Raw genomic sequence first — 19,507 nt, 5'->3', positions numbered from 1 at the left:
GCTTATGGTAAAAGTACGTGCGTGAGTTATTTACATTAAAGCTAAAGAGTAACGTAAAGGTTCTAGTACTTCCGGTGTGGACCGGAAACAGAGAAAACTGAGGTCAAAACACCAGCAGCTGGAGGTACAACAAACATTGCTTCTTAAAACTAAACCTATAAAGAGACAAGTTTAAACCCGATTCAACCAAATACAATAATGCATTCATCTAACACACTCCACATAAACGCTAGACAGGTTTTGTCCTGGTTTTTACTCTTGGTGAATGTGATATGTAATAAACTACATCTTTACAAATTTAAGGTGTTAGTTCAGATCTGTGTGTGTTGAATTTTACTGAACAAAAGATGATGATTTTCTGAGAAAAATCGGTAACAGCCATCAAATGTGTATTAAACAATTGTGTTTTTTGATCTACATTTGTATCATGTGACCAGAATCCAGAGACCAGAGACCAGAGACCAGACCAGGGACTAGAGACCAGATCATGTTGAGTCCACTCCGAGTCCTGGTTTCTGGTCTTGCTCAGTCCACCACAAGATGTTGCTCTGGATATGTGTCCAGAATGAGGTAATATTATTAGGTTAAGTCCTGGTTTAGCCATGGTTTTGTCCTGGTTCAATCCTGGTTTAGTACTGGTTCTTTGCAGGTTCCTGAACCATCTGAAGGAGGATGATGTTGCCTGTGAAGAGGCTGTCTCAAACTCAGACCTGATGTTGTTTCATTCTCTGAAACCGCTGCTCAAGAAGAACCGTGACAGAACCCTCTCATCAGTGTCTCTACACCACCGAGGTACCAACAAATTCAGGCAAAACCACTAAGTCTAAATAAACCATAAATCTGAGTCTGTTAGAGTCTGTCTAAGTCTGTTATCCTGAATATTTATGAATGTGAAACATGTGGGGCCAAGTAATTCATTACAGAGATATTAACCATAAACCAGGTCAACACATCTGCATCTGGCAGTTAAACAGCAAAATCCACCAGAATTTTGACCTGTCTTCAGCTCAGGTTAAACTAAAGGGATTCTACAGTGTACCAATGTCACATGAACTGGGGAGGGCATCGGGTGCTTTTCTGTTTGGGGATGATATTGGTAGATTTTTCTTTTTTATGTTCCAGATGTGAGCTCATTGCTCCAGAAACTTGGCGCTGACCTGTCAATCATCCGGGACTCTATTTTGATTGGCTGCTCGGACAGAGGCAGTGCCCACTTCTGTTTGGATCTGGGTAACACGTCTCTTGTGAAATATCAGAATTTTACATCAGAGAAGACATTTTATGCTTTTTAACGAGCTTTAGTATTAAACTATAACAAATACAAAATACTTACACATTTTGTTCATTTATGAACCCTACATTTATGACCACTATCAAATGTTTTTTGTAGTAAACTCACTGAGTTCAGAGCAGTGGGCAGGGTTAAGGAGTAAATGAAAAAGATAGGACAACTCAGGTTTACTCAAACATGCAGGAATCACTCAGACACAGCTCTTAGTGAGATCATGATGAAGGAACACTGTTAGAAGAGAGTTTAAGAAAAGAGTGTCCAGAATGTCCCTTTAAACGCAATGATAGAACGTTTGTGTTTTCAGCTGCTGTAGACGCCACCACCGTAGAAGAAGAATGCGCTGCCATGTTTGTAGACCTGAGGAAGTCCTTTTTCCTGCTGTCGAAATCAGAGGCGCCTCTTGTGGCCAAGGTCAGTCACTGCAGCCTTTCACTTACAGAAAATATCAGTTCTGTCAGATATGCCCATACCCTCTCCTCAGAGCCTTTGGTCTTTCTTCAGAGTCAGGCATTGCTCCGTTGGCATCAGACTCACCGATTTTGCAGCTTCTCTGGAAAACCCACCAAGAGGAACCGATCTGGGAGCCAGAGGTTCACAGAGGGGTCAAAGGTCATCCACTACCCTCAGGTACTACTACTGCTGCTGCTCCTGCTACTACACCTACTACTCTGTCTCTGCTTCTGTCTATTGTGTTGCAGATGTCTCCAGTGGTCATTGCCCTGGTGCATGATGGGAGTCGCTGTTTATTGGGGCGTCAGGCTTCATTTCCTCCAGGATTCTACAGCGCTCTTGCCGGGTTCTGCGACATGGGTTTGTCCTCTTCATTCCCCAATCTCCGTCAGGCATGCTAGTCATTTGCCAGTATATATTTTTATTATACTCGCCAAAAATGTAAAAAAAATAAATTCTGCACTCATCTGTGTGCTCAGGTTTAGTACAGCTAAAGCTCTTCGCACTCTGACCTAACTGTCATACCTCTGTGACCTCTGACCTGCATAGGAGAGAATGTGGAGGAAACGGTCCGCAGGGAAGTGGCAGAGGAGGTGGGACTCGAGGTGCAGTCTGTCACTTACAGCTGCTCTCAGCATTGGCCCTTTCCCAACAGTTCCTTCATGATTGGCTGCTTCGCTGCCATTAGCCCCGCCCACTCCCAGGTAACATTGTCATACTACTAATATTTCAAACTTGATTTTGATACTAAGGAATAGACTCAATAATCAGTACCAATTCCACGATAATAATAAAAACACTAGAGAATATGTTAGTTAATATTAATTTCTGGTTTAAGTGTCAGAGGACCATGAATCTGAAATGTAAACTCAGCATTTATTGAGTCTCACACAGGTAAAGCTAGACTGTAGCTAGGCAAAAGTGAACCGCGTAGCTACGGGCGTCCAGAAAGGATGGAGGAGAGAGCCCTGAGTGTGTGTTTACTGTTTTTATATTGTGTATCGGTGCATGTGTGAAGGAGGATCCTATTAACTGATGAGATATTAAACATTAACCAATGTGACAGTTAAACAGCACATTTCACCATAGAATTCTGCACCTGTGTGCTACAGTTCATACACTGGGGGTGTACAGTATTTATGTCTGTGAGGGAATGTTCAGCAGTCACCATGGTGGCACAATGATCAAATGAGCAAGCACTGCCAAAAAACATTTTAAACTTGTCTGAGAGCTGAAGAAAAAATACAAGATGTATGCACATTTTAAGGAGTCTGTGATCAATACGAGCATTCATGGTCCTGTTTAGGAGTTTGTCAGACTGTTGGCTAATGCTAGCTAGGTAGCTTGTGCCATGTTATTTGAGAGAGACTTGTTTACCAGCACAAAAGAGCTCACCTGTTGTAGTTCCAGCTAAGTCAGTCCTTTATGGTCAGATTGTGTTAAAACAAAGCTCAGATTAAAGTCTAACTTGAGTGCCGTAACAGAGCTTCAGTGCCTATAGTTAGGAACCTCCCGGGAATGTAAATGACACCAGCTGAAAAGTGTCATTTGTTTTGTTTTTTTTCCTCAAAACTATAGCTCCCATTCTACATCCAAACTAGTTAAGGATGATAGAGGACAGCTATGCAACATGAGAAAAAATGTGATATTTGATAACTGTATTGTTTCGACTAGGCCTTTAGTCAACTAAAGACGTGCTGCCAATCAAAGGGGCGACAGGAGTCAGGGCAAACGCTCTCAAAAACTATTCCATCTCTGTGTATCTGAACAAAACTGCACTCACAACAGTACTGCTGGGGGAGTACATGCAGAAACTACTATGTATGTGGAAAAAAAAGTACTAGGAAACAATGTATTTATATAAAGACAGATTTAACTTGTGAAAAACTACAAAATCTTCAGCTCACTCACTTCTCCTGTGTGCTGTTGTCTCATATAAATCCTTATAATTTAAATAACATGAGTCAACCAAATGACTAAAGACCTACAACCCAGCACAGTATATTTCTGTGAAATGAAAAACTTTGTCACATATGATGTATTCCACAGCTGTCTGTGGACCACTCAGAGCTGGAGGACGCACGATGGTTCGATCTCCGACAAATCCAAGCCGGCCTCAAAATCGCTCCACCCAAAAAAGGAGATCCTGTGGTCACATGGTTCCCTCCGAGACATGCCATTGGACAGTGGCTGATCGCAGAGTGGGCAGAGCAGCAGAGCAGCAGAGACATCACTTGACTTAACAATGACAAAGCCTACCTCAACTTTTATGTTCTGATGTCTTTAATAAATCATGTTTTAACTACGATTTTGATATAGTTCTTTAAAAAAAAAAAACCTGGATAGTTACTTATACTGACAGAGAAAACATTGAACTTTGTGCCAGTTTCTGTTTCATGTGGGTAGGTCGAGTATTTACAGAGATATTAACCATAAACCATGTTGACAATATGACAGTTAAACAGCAAATTAAAACATAATTCTTAAATGCCTTCCACCTTAATAGATACTTTGCAGCCGACATCATCAACATTCCCGGGGCTGTGATGCTAATTGTACACTGCTCTGTCAGGCTTATTAGACTGAATCTGAGCTTTATTTTAATACAACTCTCTAACCATAAAGAACCCTCTCAGATAACATTACAGTTTTAGCATTACCGAACAGTTTTTTTCAGTTAGTCTCTCATCTTTTTGTTGAAAATCAAACTCCTAAACAGGACCATGAGCCCTCATATTGATTGAGAGGCTCTTGAAAATATTCTGTTTAAATCCATTTTGTTCTGTGTTTTTTTCTTTAGTTTTTAGAAAATGTTAAAACCTTTTTGAGGTGTATGCTCATTTGGGTATTGTGTCACCATGGTAACTGCTGAATTACCCATTTAAACATGTAGACCTGTAGTTTATCTTTATTCAGTACAAAACAGTTTAAATATGAAGAAAATGGGGGGGGGTGTCATTTCTTGTTGAAGAAGCCCATGATAGAGGCCTGTTTTGTGGTTTTGGCGCTAGATGATCCCTTCTTCCTCTTCTCCTCAGTCTGCGCTTTCACTGGTTTAGATCCAAGTTTAGGACCAGGATTTGGACCTGGTTTAGTCTGGACCTCCTCCTCAGTCTCAGAATACGACTCGCTCACGTAGCCTTTCTCTGTCACTGCAAACACATAGGGTAAGTCCTGGTTTAGTCCTGGTTCAGTCCTGGGTCTAGCCATGGTCCAGTCCTGCTTTACTAGTTTTGGGTTCAGTCATGGGTTTAGTCATGGTCCAGTTCTGCTTTACCATTCCTGGTTCAGTCCTGGTTCAGTCCTGGTTCAGTCCCGGTTCAGTCCCGGTTCAGTCCCGGTTCAGTCCCGATATATCACATACCGATGCATCCTTCTTCATCCTCAAATGTTTTGGATTTGAGAACGCGGCGTCTTTTCCTTGTTTTTGTCGAGGAGGTTTCCGGCTGTAAACAAACATGATCTGAGTCTGAGGAAGAACATGCTCCAGAATCATCCCAAAAACAACATCTGTTTTTCAATCATGCAGTTTTGTAACAGACTGGAGCGATTAATGTTAACGTCACAGCTCCAGTGTGGACCTCTGCACTGCCACGCCCCCAAGTAAACCTAACCTTTATTTTAGTATTCAGCAAATGACTCCTCAATTTGTGTCATCTGCAGAATTTACGCTAATCATGCTAGTCATTAGCTTGACTATATTTTCATTATTTAACTCAAGTAAAAATGTTCTGTCAGTTAATATCTTAGTTCAACTTCATTTAAGTTAGTGCAAAGAAAATAAGGTTTATTATTTTATTCCTAAAGTTTATTTTTAGGTTCATTTTAGGTAAAATACCATATGAATGTGATCACCAAATACTTCATGTGATCCCTGACCTGTGCGACCCCTGACCTATGACCTCATTTGTGCAACCCCCTAGATCTATGACTTCACCTATGTTCAAGTTCTTAATTGTCTCAGGGGAAATTAGTTCTGCAGCACGCAACATATAAAAACAAACAGTAACACAATAATATACAGAAGATTAGATAAATAATGGCCCAAAGAAAATACAGCAGTCACAGTACAAATATGCCACAGAAAGTGCAATAGTGCTCAAAGTGACAAGTGCCATTAAGGTGCTTTACAGTGACCTCAGACCCCTGAAGCTAAGGCCTCACTTGTGTGACCCCCTGACCTGTGACCCCTGACCTCACCTGTGGGGCAGGCTCCTCTCTGATTGGATCTGGAGACAGCTGCACCTTTGTCTGGACTGGAGAGTCTGGGATCACTGGAGAGAAAAAGAAATGTTTAAAAGGGGGGTATTGCAAAATGGCCTTTTTTAAGCTCTCTACTCTCTCTTAAGCTCTTATAATGTTCCCTCATCAAGAAACATGCCTGAAGAGGTTTTAGATATCATCCATGTATATTTAAGTATTATATTTTAGTGATCTCGCCTGGGCCCTATTCAAACCCTCTTTACGGTGAGCAGTACGGCCCTGTACAAGTCTCCGCCCACAAACGTACGTCACCCATCCTCCCACACCACAATTCTCCAAAAATTTACAAAAACAAAATACAAAACTGTAAACAGCAACTTGACAAACATGATGCAATGTGCAGTAGTTTCATTAGCAAAAGATGCACAGTGATTAAGTTCTGATTTAGCTCTGAAAGGGATGTGTCTTACTGCAGGGAGTAAAGGGAGGGGGGACTCTGAGTGACTCAGAGCATATAAATAAATGTAACATGGTAATCTAAATATGTTATGTGCGATAATACCCCATAAAGTAAAATACCCCCTTAATGCTTTGAGACACAAAGCTCATCTAAACTAGGTTTAGACAAGCTGAAGTGACTCTGGATTCTAAACAGATTTGTGTCTGTACCGTCTTGCTCTTCGTCACTGCTGTCCTGAGGTCTCTTGATTCTCCTCCTCTTCCTCTTCTCCTTTGGCTCCTCCTCACGGTCAGACTCCTCCACTCGTTTACTCTTACTGTGGGAAAACCATGGACTGTATAAAGAAGTAGACTAAGGGAATATGACGTCAACATAGCATTCGGTTCCAGCTAAATTAAGCTCATCAAGGCTAGCCGTTATAGGGGCAAATTTGGAGCTAGTTCCATATTTGGAATTAAGTCCATGAGTATCAGAGCAACCAAAGAGCCAATCAAAAGTGAGGGTGTTGCTTCCCGTCCACACCACTGGTTTAGCGGAAAGCGGGCGCTTAGCAATGCTGTCAATCAAGCCTTTTGCTAACGGTGGTAAGAGCAAACTTAAGGGAAGAAGGCACCTGATTGGTTTGTTATCAATAGCTTGATTTAGGGACAAACTTGTGAAATAAAAATCACAGGTTCATGACCAGTGGAAACAACATTTTAAGGTCAGAATGACGAGCCTGACAGTAGTTACAGAGCGAGGGTTTTTCAATACAAAGTGAATTGGAGCCAAAGTCGATGGAGCTGGATCACACCCATGCTCACTTCTTGTTTGGAATGAATGTATATGTACAGACTATGGGGAAAAACACACTGTCACTACAGTAACGATGCTTCTCTGAAAGTGTGGGTGTGGCCTGTGACTCCATCCTCTCACCTGCGAGGGTCTCTGTTGGCCTCTGTGGGGCGCTGTTCAGTGGAGCTGCTCTCCTCCTTCACCACCACAACAGGCTTCTCTGAAAAAAACATGCGCTTCAATGAACCAGGACTGAACCAGAATTGCACCTGGATTAAAATCAGAACACAACCAGGACTAAAACCAGATGTAGAGTTGGAACTCACTTGCAGTTTGGCTTCCAAAGAAGTTTGCTACGGGGTTGGCCTTAGGAGCAGGTTTAGGTTCGGCCTAAAAACAGAACAGATAAAGAAATTACAACGACAACAAAACAGTGATAATATCCAATAAAAAATTAAAACCATATAAATATATAATTTATGTTTAAAGAGGGGGTATTTTACTTCTATGGGGTATTAACTGCACATAACACATTTATATCATCATGGTACCTCTTATTGTACACAATCACAGTACATTCCACTAATGAAACCACTGCATCGCACCAGGTTTGTCAAGTTGCTGTGTACAGCTTTGTATCATGTTTTTGTATAATTATAGAGAATTGTCATGTGGAAGCATGGGAGACGCAGACCTGTGGGCGGAGCCTTGTACAGCATCTTACTGCTAACTGTAAAGAGGGTTCTATTAGGGTCTGGGAGAGATCGCTAAATTACTGAAACACGTGGATGACATATAAAACCTCTTCAGGCATGCTTTAGATGAGGGAACAATGTTATAACATGGTAGAAAGCTTGTAAAAAAAAATAAATATTAAATCTCTTGTACCACTGGCTCCACTGTGGTCTCTGGTTTGGTCTCAGGTCTGGTCTCAGTCTTGGTCTCACTCTTGGACTCTGTCTTGGGTTTGTTAGCGAACATTCCCAAGATGCCTTTGGGCTTGGGGCAGGTTTTGGCGCTGAGATTTGAACCGTTGGTTTGCGGTTTGGGGATTTCTGCGGCCGGGGGAGGAGGTTGTTGGGATTCTCGGGACTGATGGAGCTCTGCGTTGCTCAAAGGAACGGCGTCAGGGCAGCAGATCGCACTGTATCTGTGAGAAGATATTCAGAGTGAAGTAGTGTTATAAAAGTACTGAATTTAAGAAAAGTTGTTATGCCAAATGGAAAACCGAAATCTTTTGTAGTTAATCAATCTTTGCAGCTGATGTCATCAACATTCCCTGGGAGTGTGACATTAACTGTAGGCTCTGTCTGAACCTCTGTTTCTCAAGTTAGACGGTAATCTAAGCATTGTTTTAACACAATCTGACCAGAATGATTTAGCTGGAACTATAACAGGTACGATGATTTGTGCAGTTAAACAAGTCCCTCTCACATAACATTACAGTCACAAGCTAGCTAGGCAACGGTTCTTCCATTAGTCACTCTCACCTTTTTGTTGAAAATCAAACTCCTAAACAGAACCATGAAAGATCGTATTAATCCTGAAAATGTGCCGTTTAAATCCATCCATATTTTTTCTTCAGTTTTAAACAGATCTGTGTTTGCTAATGTGTTGCCATGGTAACTGCTGAACATTTCATCAAAGACATACAGGGAGAACCCCCCCCAGCGTGATGTCACTGCAACGTATCCATAGCAGCAAGATAATATAAATGGAGGTTCTTTGCTCTGACTAAGTACACAGACAAAACAGAAACAGTTTTTTCTGCACCCAGTGCTGCAGCTGGAAGCTGAGAAAAATGCACTCTCGCTTCATAGCAACAAGGTCCCAGGTTCAATTCCCAGGCTGTGCAAGGTTCAGCTTTTCTATGTACATGTTTCATGTTCTCCCTGTGTGTAATTTTTGTGTCTGTCCTTTGAAAATACCATGCCCAGGTGCGGCAGTTGCATGGTTTTTACCTGTTGCACTGCTGCAGGTTACTCTTGATGGCGTCGTAATCCACTCCAAACAAGGGGGAGCTGTCCCGGAGCAGAGCCTTGTGCACACTGTACACGTGCACACTCACAACTGCGCTCAGCTTCGACTTAGCATCTATGAAGAGAGCGCCATCGTCAGGCCACAGAGGGAATATACAGCACAGAGAGTGGAGCGTGCCAGTGTCAGGCAGAACTAACGTTGTCATAATGAATATGACTTTTTTAGTGTCTTCACCTGTTCAAGTATCTAGTTTTGATACTAGTTTTAGTATTGGTTAATATCTGATCTTTGATATTTTGACAACCCTAAGCTGAAAAAATACTATAAACAGAGCAGACAGAGCGCCATCATCAGGCCAAAGAGGAGAACTCTGCACTCACCCTCCAGCTCCTCCTCACGCACCACTGACACCTTATGGCACTGCAACAGAGAGACACGCAAAAACAGGTGTGAGACTAGGACTAGACCAGGAATAAACTAGATCTACCCAGGACTACGCCAGGACTATGCCAAACCTATGCAAAGACTAAGCCAGGACTAAGCCAGAGTTAAAATAAGGCTGAAACAAGGCTTAACGAGAGCCTAAACCAGAATTGAAACTGGACTAAACCAGGACTAAACCACATCTCATTCCTCCTTATCTGCTAACACTCTTTCGTTGTTTCAAATTATTGACTCTTCTAAATGTTTTGTCATTTTTACCGTTTGGCCGTGGTCCACAGATTTGCCTGACAGCAGGTACGTGGCATGGAGTGAGGCAGAACTCTCCTTCCTCTTGTGCTCCAGGTAATGGAACAACATTCTGTATAACAACATCACAAAAGATTTTGATACAGTCATAAGACACATTTAAACTTTTAAACCTGTCAGGACCATTCATATCTGACAGAGACTGAAATTTTACACATGGGGAGGGCATCTGACACACATTTCAGAACATGTTTCTAGAGGTTTAAATATTTTTACCCCTACAGTCTTCAGAAAAAAAATACTTTTAATGAGAAGTCCACCGTGTATCCAGAGCCTTAATTCCAGGCCGATTGGTCGACTAAAAAGAGGGCGCGTCAAAAGCTCTCAAAATTATTATATATCTCTAGGTATTTGACCCAAACTGCACTCATAAGACTAGACCTGCAGGGGGAGTTCATGCAAAAAGAACAATTTATGCAAAAAAAAGTAATAGGAAACAGTGTATTTATATAAAACCAGATCCAACTTGGGAATCGTGAATTGAATCTGCTTTTTTTAAATACCAAACAATAATAAATCTTCAGATAACTCCCTCAATAATTAATCATCTAAATAAATTAGTCGACTAATTCACATTTTGGTTGACTAAGACTCGACCAAGTAATCGACTAAATGACTAAAGGACCAAAGCAGTAGTTCAAACTACAAGAATTACAATAGTCTCGGAAGACCCAGACCGAACCTGGTTTGGTTTGCTGTCAGAGATATTAGCAGTTGGTAAGGTTGTCAAAAGTATCGAAAGTCAGATACTAAAAGATACTAAAAAAGCCGATTAGATTGGCCAAATAAACCAGGTCCTGGCTTTAGCTCGCTTCATGGAACACCCCCACTGACCTTTTGGCTGTGTTGACATGGACGCCCAGAGTTAGACTTAGCCATTTATATGTCACCTGGAAAAAAGAAGACACAAAAAGTGAATGATCTGAACTCCATCTGTCTCTGAGAGAACAGGTCAGTGCTGACCACATCTACTTTACATCTACACATCTATCTTTAGTCCTGCTTCAGTCCTGATTTAGTCATGGTTTGGTTCAGTCCGTATCTAATGTGGGTTTAGTCCAGGTTTAGTGAGGGTTAGTCCCTGGTTCAGTCCAGGTTGACTGTTGTGTATAAAAACTACATCAGATTTAAAATTGCTGTAAATTCAAACTTTAAACGTGTGGATACTGTAAAACACTATTTTCAAACCAGCTGCCCTGTCGGGGCATTTCAGCCCTTAAATTTTGAGCAGGAACACTCAAATACATTTAGTTAGAAAATTTTGGTATAAGCAGGACTGGATGTAAGAGGGACTAGACCAGGACTAAGACAGCACTGAAGGAAGAAAAAAAACAGGACAAAACTAGGACTAAACAAGTACTAAAGGAGGATTAGAGAATGACCAAATCAGCACTAAACAAGGACTAAACAAGGACTAAAGGGTGTCATGACTACTTGAACAGATTTTCGTCTCGACAGGAGAGCGTGGAGCTGTTTTGATCGTGCGCAGAAACGTGGCTGTGGCGCTTACGATCTTATCTTGGTCGTGTACGTATTCATCGATATTGTCCAGATAGAGCGTATCCATCTTGTCAGCTTTTCCCCGGCTTTTCTCCGGGTGTTGGTGAGGTTTTAGTCAGGTATAGCTCGTGAAAAACTAGCTGTGCTGTGGCTCTTCTGCTGCGCGGGAACCAGGCGCGCCGGATTGTTTACTTCCGATCTGAGCTGTCACGTGTCTGTGCGGACTTCCGGTCACGTGGTCAGAAAAAAGAGATTGAAAAAGGTGTTTGCAGTGTTTAGAAGTAACTGAATACACGCACCGAAAATACGAATTCTGAATACTATTTTTGAGTAACTGCATTCAGTACACACAGTTACATTTACATTACAAATATTTGGCGGTATTTGATCACGCAATGTTTGCTTTAAACTGCAAGTTGTCAGTAAGAAAAACAAAAATAAATTCATAACATACGATGCAACAAAAATCAAGCTGCATGGAAATTTCACTGTAATACAAATGCAACTCAGTGAAAAAGTATTCTAAGTGTTCAGAAATTAAAGCAGGTATTCGTTATTCTGTAACTAAATACATTTTCAAAGTATTCTTTGCAGCACTATCTATTAGTAATTAGTAAACAAATATAAATATAAATTTAAAAAAAAAAACTGGTCTAGTCACAACCCAAAATATTTAGTATATTTACCTGCACCTGTATTTTATGTGTCCCTTTTTGGAACCACTGAAACACATGATATTCCGATACATAATATTTTTGGTGTATATTTGTTTATTCTAGCTGTTGAAACGTTTGCCTGTGACTATCCCTGAGGACAATGTGAGAGGGGCGAATAGGTCAAACTGAAACATGTTCCTCACTCATGATTCAAAAGAAGATGGTACCATGATGCTTATTGGACCTGTGGGATCTGGGAAGAACACTCTCATCAATGCCATGATCAGCTACATCCTGGACATCAAATGGACCATCTCGTTTTGGTTTCAAACAAACGTGGAAGATGAGACATCTGAGACAGCAGTGCACCAAATAAACCCCCAGATTACATGTTTTGGGCCATGGGAAACAAAAGCATGAGGAAATTCTTTAGTGAGTTAGAAAACACTGAGCCCACAGATTTTTCTCCCATCAATGTATTTGCTTGATTAGAATAAAAACAAAAAAATGTAATAGACGACATTAACAGAAATGGCAAACACTTAAAGGAGACGTATTATGCAAAATTGACTTTTAAGAGTTTTTAAAATGGCTCTAACGGATTCATATAATAAAGTAAAATCAGTTTTGCCTCAAAAAAAAGAACAGGTATAGTGTCTTTAAACATGCCATTTCCTTCTCATTGACCGCCTGAAGACTGTCTTTAGAGTGATTCATGCATGTTTGAGTAATCTGTATTCTCCTGTGTTCAAGATGTCATTCCACCAGCTCACGCACACAACTCTGTTCTTCTCCATTCTCCAATTTATTTTTTTAACCAGAGATACAAGTAAAAATCTGTAGCATTGCATAGCCATTTTGGTATAAATGAAAAAAAAAAATCACCGCTGCTTGCTGGTGTGATGTGCAGCTATCCATAGGAGGAGCTGACAGTGTGCGGTGCTTTGTTGTGACGATGTTTACAGGGTCATATCATAGAGGTAATCTGGCCTGATATGTGTCACTCTGAAATGAGTTCTACACATTATAAATCTGGGCGGCTCTCGCTGAAAGCGATCGCAAAACACGGAATGTCATGAGGATTATTTGAATCTATCAGGATTCCAGTTTTTTTCCCTGTGTGTTCCTGTGCTGTCTCATCCCTCCCTTCTGTGTCTATGTGTCTGGAGCTGGGCGGAGAGTCTGGCACCACCCTCACCAATGAGTTCCACCCACTACTCACCTGCAGCCCATCACCAGTCCAGCTTCAACCTCTGGACTGGCCTTTGTATTTTGTTTTGAAATAAACCCTGTTCAAGTTTTAGTTCTGTGTCTGCACCTTTTTGATCCACCAGTTGTTACAAACGAATCTGATTGGTCGAAGCATCACAACAGCAGAAAAAATCAAACTTTTGTTACATCCAGTTGAGAGAAAAGCACAGACATCTTCCCTGTCCACATATGGACAAAGCACTTACCCTCTGCATGTTTTTCACAAATATAATGGTCTGTATTGATGCTAAAATAGGCTGAAATACTTCAGTTGGCGTCGCCATGTTTGTTTTGGTTCACTTACACAACCGCACCTGGCTAGTCCTGGAATAATCTGACATAATCTACATGTAGGAGCCATATGATGTGTTAGTTGCTGTGGCAATGCGTAAGGGGCGGGGTTCATGTGGGCAAGGGTGACGTGCTGGGACGTACAAAGGCACCGGGTTTCCTTCTGTCTGACAGGTGGAGAGGGGAGACGCCGGGTAGCCGTATTTTTCGTTGACCGCTTTATTTTTCTGCTTGTTACCATACCAGTTTCTGTAGGCCTACAACTTACCATCTTTGTATGTGTAACCTGCTTAGACACTGGAACCAACTGATTAAAACACCATAAAACGCACTTCGTGAGTCATTCAGTTCTTCCAAATAATAGCGCGTCAGAACGAGGTACTGGACCCGGACTCCTCTCGAAGCGACACAGGCATATGGTCGCTACACTTTTGTCAACGAAAAAGGCATTTAACTAAAGGGAAGCCAGCGCTCGCAATATTGAACACGCGCCAGGACGACGCTAAGTGAGTACAGCTGTGCCAATCAGCAACGGGGCAACCAAACGCCATTCTGCGGAGAGCAGGTAAGCTCACCTGCTGCGTTGTCTGTGGACAGAGAATCCGTGCATCAAATACTAGACCTAAGTGTCTTTGTTTGTTTATGGACTTTGAAAAGGAAAATGCTTGGATAAGAAAGTTTGTGCGCTTTGGTGGTTAAGGCGCGCGCTCTGAGTGACGTCACGTTGCCGTGGATCAAATAATACGATGCCCTGGAGTTTCAATGGAAATGATGATTGTGCCAATTTGTTGAAATGGAAAGTTATTAATCATACACTGTGTGTTTATATTTTATGAGTATATTGCAACGTTTCACTGAAAAGAAATGAATAAATAAAATTGAAAGAAAAATAACAATAAAATGAGCGAAACTAATGGTGCGGCCTCTCGGCCCGAAATGAAACCTGGAAAGCGTTAACGCAAACTCTCTGAAAAGGCACTAACGTATAAGGTGGAAAAACTACAAAATGAACGCAAAGGTCACGTGAATAAAATAAAAGGCTTGATACCTGCCATAAAAGCTCTCATGAAACAAGAGGAAAATGTGTATCAAGTAAAGGATTCTCTGGTGACATTGAATAAATGGTGTGACTATGCCAATACTGTTCAGAGTGAACTTTTGCCTTTAATGCCTCAAGATGAAGTTGTCAAACAAAATGAATGGTTTGCAAGCATAATGAAATATACAGAAACATTTCAAAATGATGCAAAACAATGGATTGAGAACACTGAACAAAACTCAAATGAACAAGGTTTAAATGAAATGGATGAAATTACATGCACTGAACCAAGGGAAAATCCACAACGAAATACACATGAACAAGTTTTTACTGAAAATGAAGAATTTATGTGTTTTGAATCAAATATGGTAAAAATGTCTGACAAGTTTTTAACAGAAGATGACGTAGAACCAGGAGACAGCGCTTCAAATGCTGGGAATAATAAAACCTCACAGTCCCTGCTCTCTACAGCCTCTTCTGCACGCCTAAAGGCTGAAGCTGAGCTAGCTGCATTAGCTGCAAGACAACAGCTACTCAATGAGAGACATGCACTAGAGGAAGAGGAAGAGCGGCTGCGAAAAAGGAAGGAAAAATTACAACTTGAAACTGAAATGGCAGAAAAAATGGCAAAACTGGAAATTCTCAGAACTCAAAGTATAACAAGTGGAAAAGGAACTTCAAGAGTATCAGATGGAATGAATTCCTATCTGAAACCGCCATTAAATGTGAATGCACCTATTTTCACACCAGCATCTGCAAAACAAAGTACAACAATAAACAAGCACAAAGTGCCTTCAATAAAACAGACTGGTATAGCAAATGCTACAATTACAACTAACAGACAAGTCTCCCAATGTTTAATGTACGGTGCAGAGCCAGTTATTTCACAGCACGGACAACTTACCTCAGATATCGACACAAATGCACTGAATATGGACAATAAAAACTATGTTTTTGGCATTATGGAAAGACAAAATGAAATAACAACTTTGCTAATACAACAGCAATGCCTTGCAGCTCTGCCAAAAAGAGAGATCCCCGTATTTGATGGTAATCCTCTGAAATACCACACATTTATAAAAGCATTTGAAAATGGAGTTGAGAGGAACACGTCAAATGATTCTGATCGTTTGTACTTCCTGGAACAGCATACAAGAGGCCATGCAAAAGAACTAGTCAGGAGTTGCCAATACATGAATCCAGAACAAGGCTACACAAAAGCTAAGAGTTTATTAATGCAACAGTTCGGTGATGAGCAAAAGGTGGCGTCTTGTTACATGGACAAAGCTCTGTCGTGGCCTCCGATTAAAACTGAAGATGTAAAGATGCTGCAGGACTACAGCCTGTTTCTTAGAGGATGCTGTAATGCTATGGAGGATGTACAGTATCTCCATGATTTGGACATGCCTTCTAACATGTTAAGCATAATAAAGAAGCTGCCTTATAAGCTCAGAGACAGGTGGCGGAGCCACGCCTGCGAGCTCCAGGAACGGCAGAAACGAAGAGCTCAATTTCGAGATATTGCTGATTTCATTGGAAAACAAGTGCGCATACTCACCGATCCAGTCTTTGGAAACATTCAAGATCCTCCCATATTAAATAAATTAAACAAACCTAAGCCACAACTTCGAGCGAAAGGTACCAGCTTTGCTACCACCGTTGGTCCAGCAGGGAACAAGCCTTGGTCTTCAAGAAATGAAAAGGAAATAAAGACACCGGAAGGTAATGTTTGCATCTGTTGTGGAGCAGGACATACATTGGCTAATTGTGCACAGTTGGGAAAAATGGCACATGAGAAAAGGATGGACTTCCTGAAGGAGAACGGTATTTGCTTTAGTTGTTTGTGCACAGGGCACATAAGCAAGCATTGCCGTAAAAGGTTGTCCTGTTCAAAGTGCAGCCTGAGACATCCCACTGTCCTCCACAAAGAGAGAATGCCTGGTGCAATGAGTGAACGCAGCACGGAGGCTTGCAACATTCTGGTGTCGAGTGGCCTTACAGGGGCTGGAGACCAAGACTGCAAACTACCTATCGTTCCAGTTCAAGTTAAGTCCAAAATGGGAAGCAGAATAATTACCACGTATGCGTTCTTGGACCAAGGAAGTACTGCAGTGTTTTGCACTGAGAGCCTGCTACATAAACTTAACATAACAGGAAGAAAAGGGCATATTCTTCTACGGACGATGGGCCACGAGAAGGTTGTTAATAGCAACATGGTGTCTGGACTGGAGGTTGCGGCATTAGATGGAGAAGAGTTCCTCGGGTTGCCCAAAGCCTACACGCAGGAGTCCATGCCAGTATGTAAAGGAAATATCCCAACAAAAAGGGATATTAAGCAATGGCCTCACTTGAGACACATTCATTTGCCACACATCAATGCAGGAATCGAGCTCTTGATAGGAACCAACGTGCCAAGAGCTCTGGAGCCGTTGGAGGTGGTTTGTAGTGTGGATGGAGGACCGTTTGCCACTAGAACGATGCTGGGATGGACAGTAAATGGACCACTGGGCGGAGGCAGTGAAGAGATGGACAGTGAGCAGCCAAACATAACTGTTAATCGTGTTTCTGTTGTTCAGCTGGATGAGTTATGGCAGCAGCAGTTTATAAATGACTTTCCAGAGAACAGTCTGGATGAGCAGCCTGCCATGTCAAGAGAAGATTTAAAGTTCATGGAATCCGTCACCACTTCTGTAAAACACCTGGATGGCCATTATCAGATCAGTTTGCCACTGCGGCGCAGCACCACTTGCATGCCAAATAACAGGAAAATGGTTGAGCAGCGTTTAAAACATCTCAAACTAAAGCTGCAGAAAGACCCAACATTTTTCTGTGAATACAAAATGTTTATGGAGGAGCTGCTGCACAGACGTTACGCTGAGAAGGTACCCGAAGAGGAGCTGATTCGTGGAGATGGAAAAGTGTGGTACATCCCACATCATGGTGTTTACCATCCCACCAAAGGAAAGTTAAGAGTCGTGTTTGATTGTGGAGCTTCTTACCAAGGAAAATCATTGAATGCTCAACTCTTGCAAGGTCCAGATCTGACCAGCTCTTTGATCGGGGTGGTGACCCGCTTCAGAAAGGAGTCAGTGATGATAATGGCTGACATTGAGTCTATGTTCCACCAAGTGCGAGTCACTCCCGACGACTTGGACCTGCTGAGGTTCCTCTGGTGGCGGGACGGTGATCTGGAGCTAGTACCTGATGTGTACCGGATGAAAGTGCACTTGTTTGGGGCTACATCGTCACCTAGCTGCGCAAACTATGCCCTCAGGAGATGTGCAGAGGACTATGGGCACCTCTACAGTCAGGATACAGTAAGCGCGCTGTATGACTGTTTTTATGTGGATGATTGCCTTGTCTCGGTGGCTACAGAGGAACAAGCACTCTCGTTATACAAGGAACTAGTCGACTTGTGCTCTAAAGGAGGGTTTTGTCTTACTAAGTGGAGAAGTAACAGACCTGCCGTGATGGATGCCATTCCTTTGCAACACCAAGCAAAATGCATGGAACTGTTTAACATGGAGTTGGATTCTGTGTTTGTGGAGAGAGTGCTAGGAGTGGAATGGTCTATCAAATCGGACTCATTCAAGTTCAATGTCAGGCTCAAGGATAGACCAAGTACCAGACGAGGTATACTTTCCATCATCGCCTCCATTTACGATCCTCTGGGAATGCTGAGCCCTGTGATTTTGACGGCAAAGAAAATCCTGAGAGACCTGTGCAGAATAAAGGTGGGATGGGACGACACTATTCCCGATTCAATCTCAAAGCAGTGGTCAGAATTCATGGAACAGCTCCACCTGCTGGAAAATTACAAAGTGAGTAGGTGTCTGAAGCCGCCACACTTTGGAGAAGTCTCCACAGCTCAGCTACATCATTTCTGTGACGCCAGCGAGAGTGGATATGGAACCGTAACTTACCTGCTGTTAAAGAATAAGAATTCTGAGCAACACACTGCATTTGTGATGGGAAAGTCACGAGTTGCTCCCCTCAAATCTTTGACCATACCAAGGATGGAGCTTATAGCCGCAACTATGGCTAGCCGTATGGATATGCTTTGTAAAAGGGAGCTGCAGATGGATCTTCTGGACTCAGTATTCTGGACAGACAGTGAGTCAGTGCTGAAATACATTCGAAATGAAACCTCACGATACAAAGTATTTGTGGCAAACCGGGTCTCACAAATCCTTAAGGCATCCAGTCCTGCACAGTGGAGATATGTGGTCACTGACAGTAATCCTGCAGACATAGCCTCTAGGGGTTTGAAAGCTGAAACACTACTTAAGCATCCTACGTGGCAGTCAGGCCCTCACTTCTTGTTACAGCCGGAGAGTCAGTGGCCTGTCAGTCCACAGAACATCGGTCAGCTTTCCCCTGAAGATCCTGAGGTGAAGAAGATTGTCACAGTAAATGCTGTACAGACAAAGGAGGAACCAGTGTCTCGCCTGGTTCAGTATTTTTCTACTTGGACGCGCCTTAAGAAGTCAGTTGCCTGGATTCTAAAGTTTAAAGAGTGGCTTCGGTCCTGTATGAAGGAAAGGAGAGAGTTAAAGTTGAGCTTAGAACATTCTAATCTCACGAAGGAGCAGCAGGAACGTACAGTGGAAGTGGAAATGCAAGGATACAGGAGGACACAGATGGCTTTCAGTCTTGATGTTGAGGATTTGTTCGTCGGGTGCAGATAAAAACAAGGACTAGCTGTCTGGACCGGCCCATCACAAAACTCTGTTTGCTGCAGGAGGCTGAGGCTGGCTAAGGACGTGCTGGCTTCAGTAGTATTTTTATCCTTTGATCTTGCCTTTTTGGACCCCTTTTTAAATGGCTCGGTTTTTGTGGATTACTTTTTTGACTTTGGACTT

At 42.1% G+C, this 19,507-nt stretch overlaps 2 protein-coding genes across 2 annotated transcripts; one reads left to right on the top strand and one right to left on the bottom strand.

The window, feature by feature from the left end:
* The first annotated feature begins 103 nt into the window (after nt 1-103).
* nudt13 (nudix (nucleoside diphosphate linked moiety X)-type motif 13) lies at nt 104-3,979 on the top strand. Its single transcript, XM_033982435.2, has 9 exons — nt 104-124; nt 445-570; nt 650-792; nt 1,123-1,230; nt 1,596-1,702; nt 1,793-1,918; nt 1,990-2,101; nt 2,291-2,445; nt 3,791-3,979. The coding sequence occupies exons 2-9, from the start codon at nt 488-490 to the stop codon at nt 3,977-3,979; spliced, it is 1,023 nt and encodes a 340-aa protein (XP_033838326.1). The 5' UTR covers nt 104-124; nt 445-487.
* Nucleotides 3,935-11,619, bottom strand: pold3 (polymerase (DNA-directed), delta 3, accessory subunit). The gene is made up of 12 exons (XM_055228793.1): nt 11,419-11,619; nt 10,743-10,798; nt 9,861-9,960; nt 9,539-9,578; nt 9,140-9,272; nt 8,067-8,328; nt 7,505-7,568; nt 7,320-7,398; nt 6,614-6,720; nt 5,942-6,015; nt 5,106-5,187; nt 3,935-4,893 (listed from the first exon to the last, which is right to left on the bottom strand). The coding sequence occupies exons 1-12, from the start codon at nt 11,473-11,475 to the stop codon at nt 4,697-4,699; spliced, it is 1,251 nt and encodes a 416-aa protein (XP_055084768.1). The 5' UTR covers nt 11,476-11,619; the 3' UTR covers nt 3,935-4,696.
* Between the last annotated feature and the right edge of the window lie 7,888 nt (nt 11,620-19,507).

Source organism: Periophthalmus magnuspinnatus, chromosome 17 (genome assembly GCF_009829125.3).
Source record: "Periophthalmus magnuspinnatus isolate fPerMag1 chromosome 17, fPerMag1.2.pri, whole genome shotgun sequence".
NCBI classification, from domain to species: Eukaryota; Metazoa; Chordata; class Actinopteri; order Gobiiformes; family Gobiidae; genus Periophthalmus; species Periophthalmus magnuspinnatus.
The sequence above is the reverse complement of the archived record's forward strand: the minus strand, read 5'-3'. Positions and strand labels throughout refer to the sequence as shown.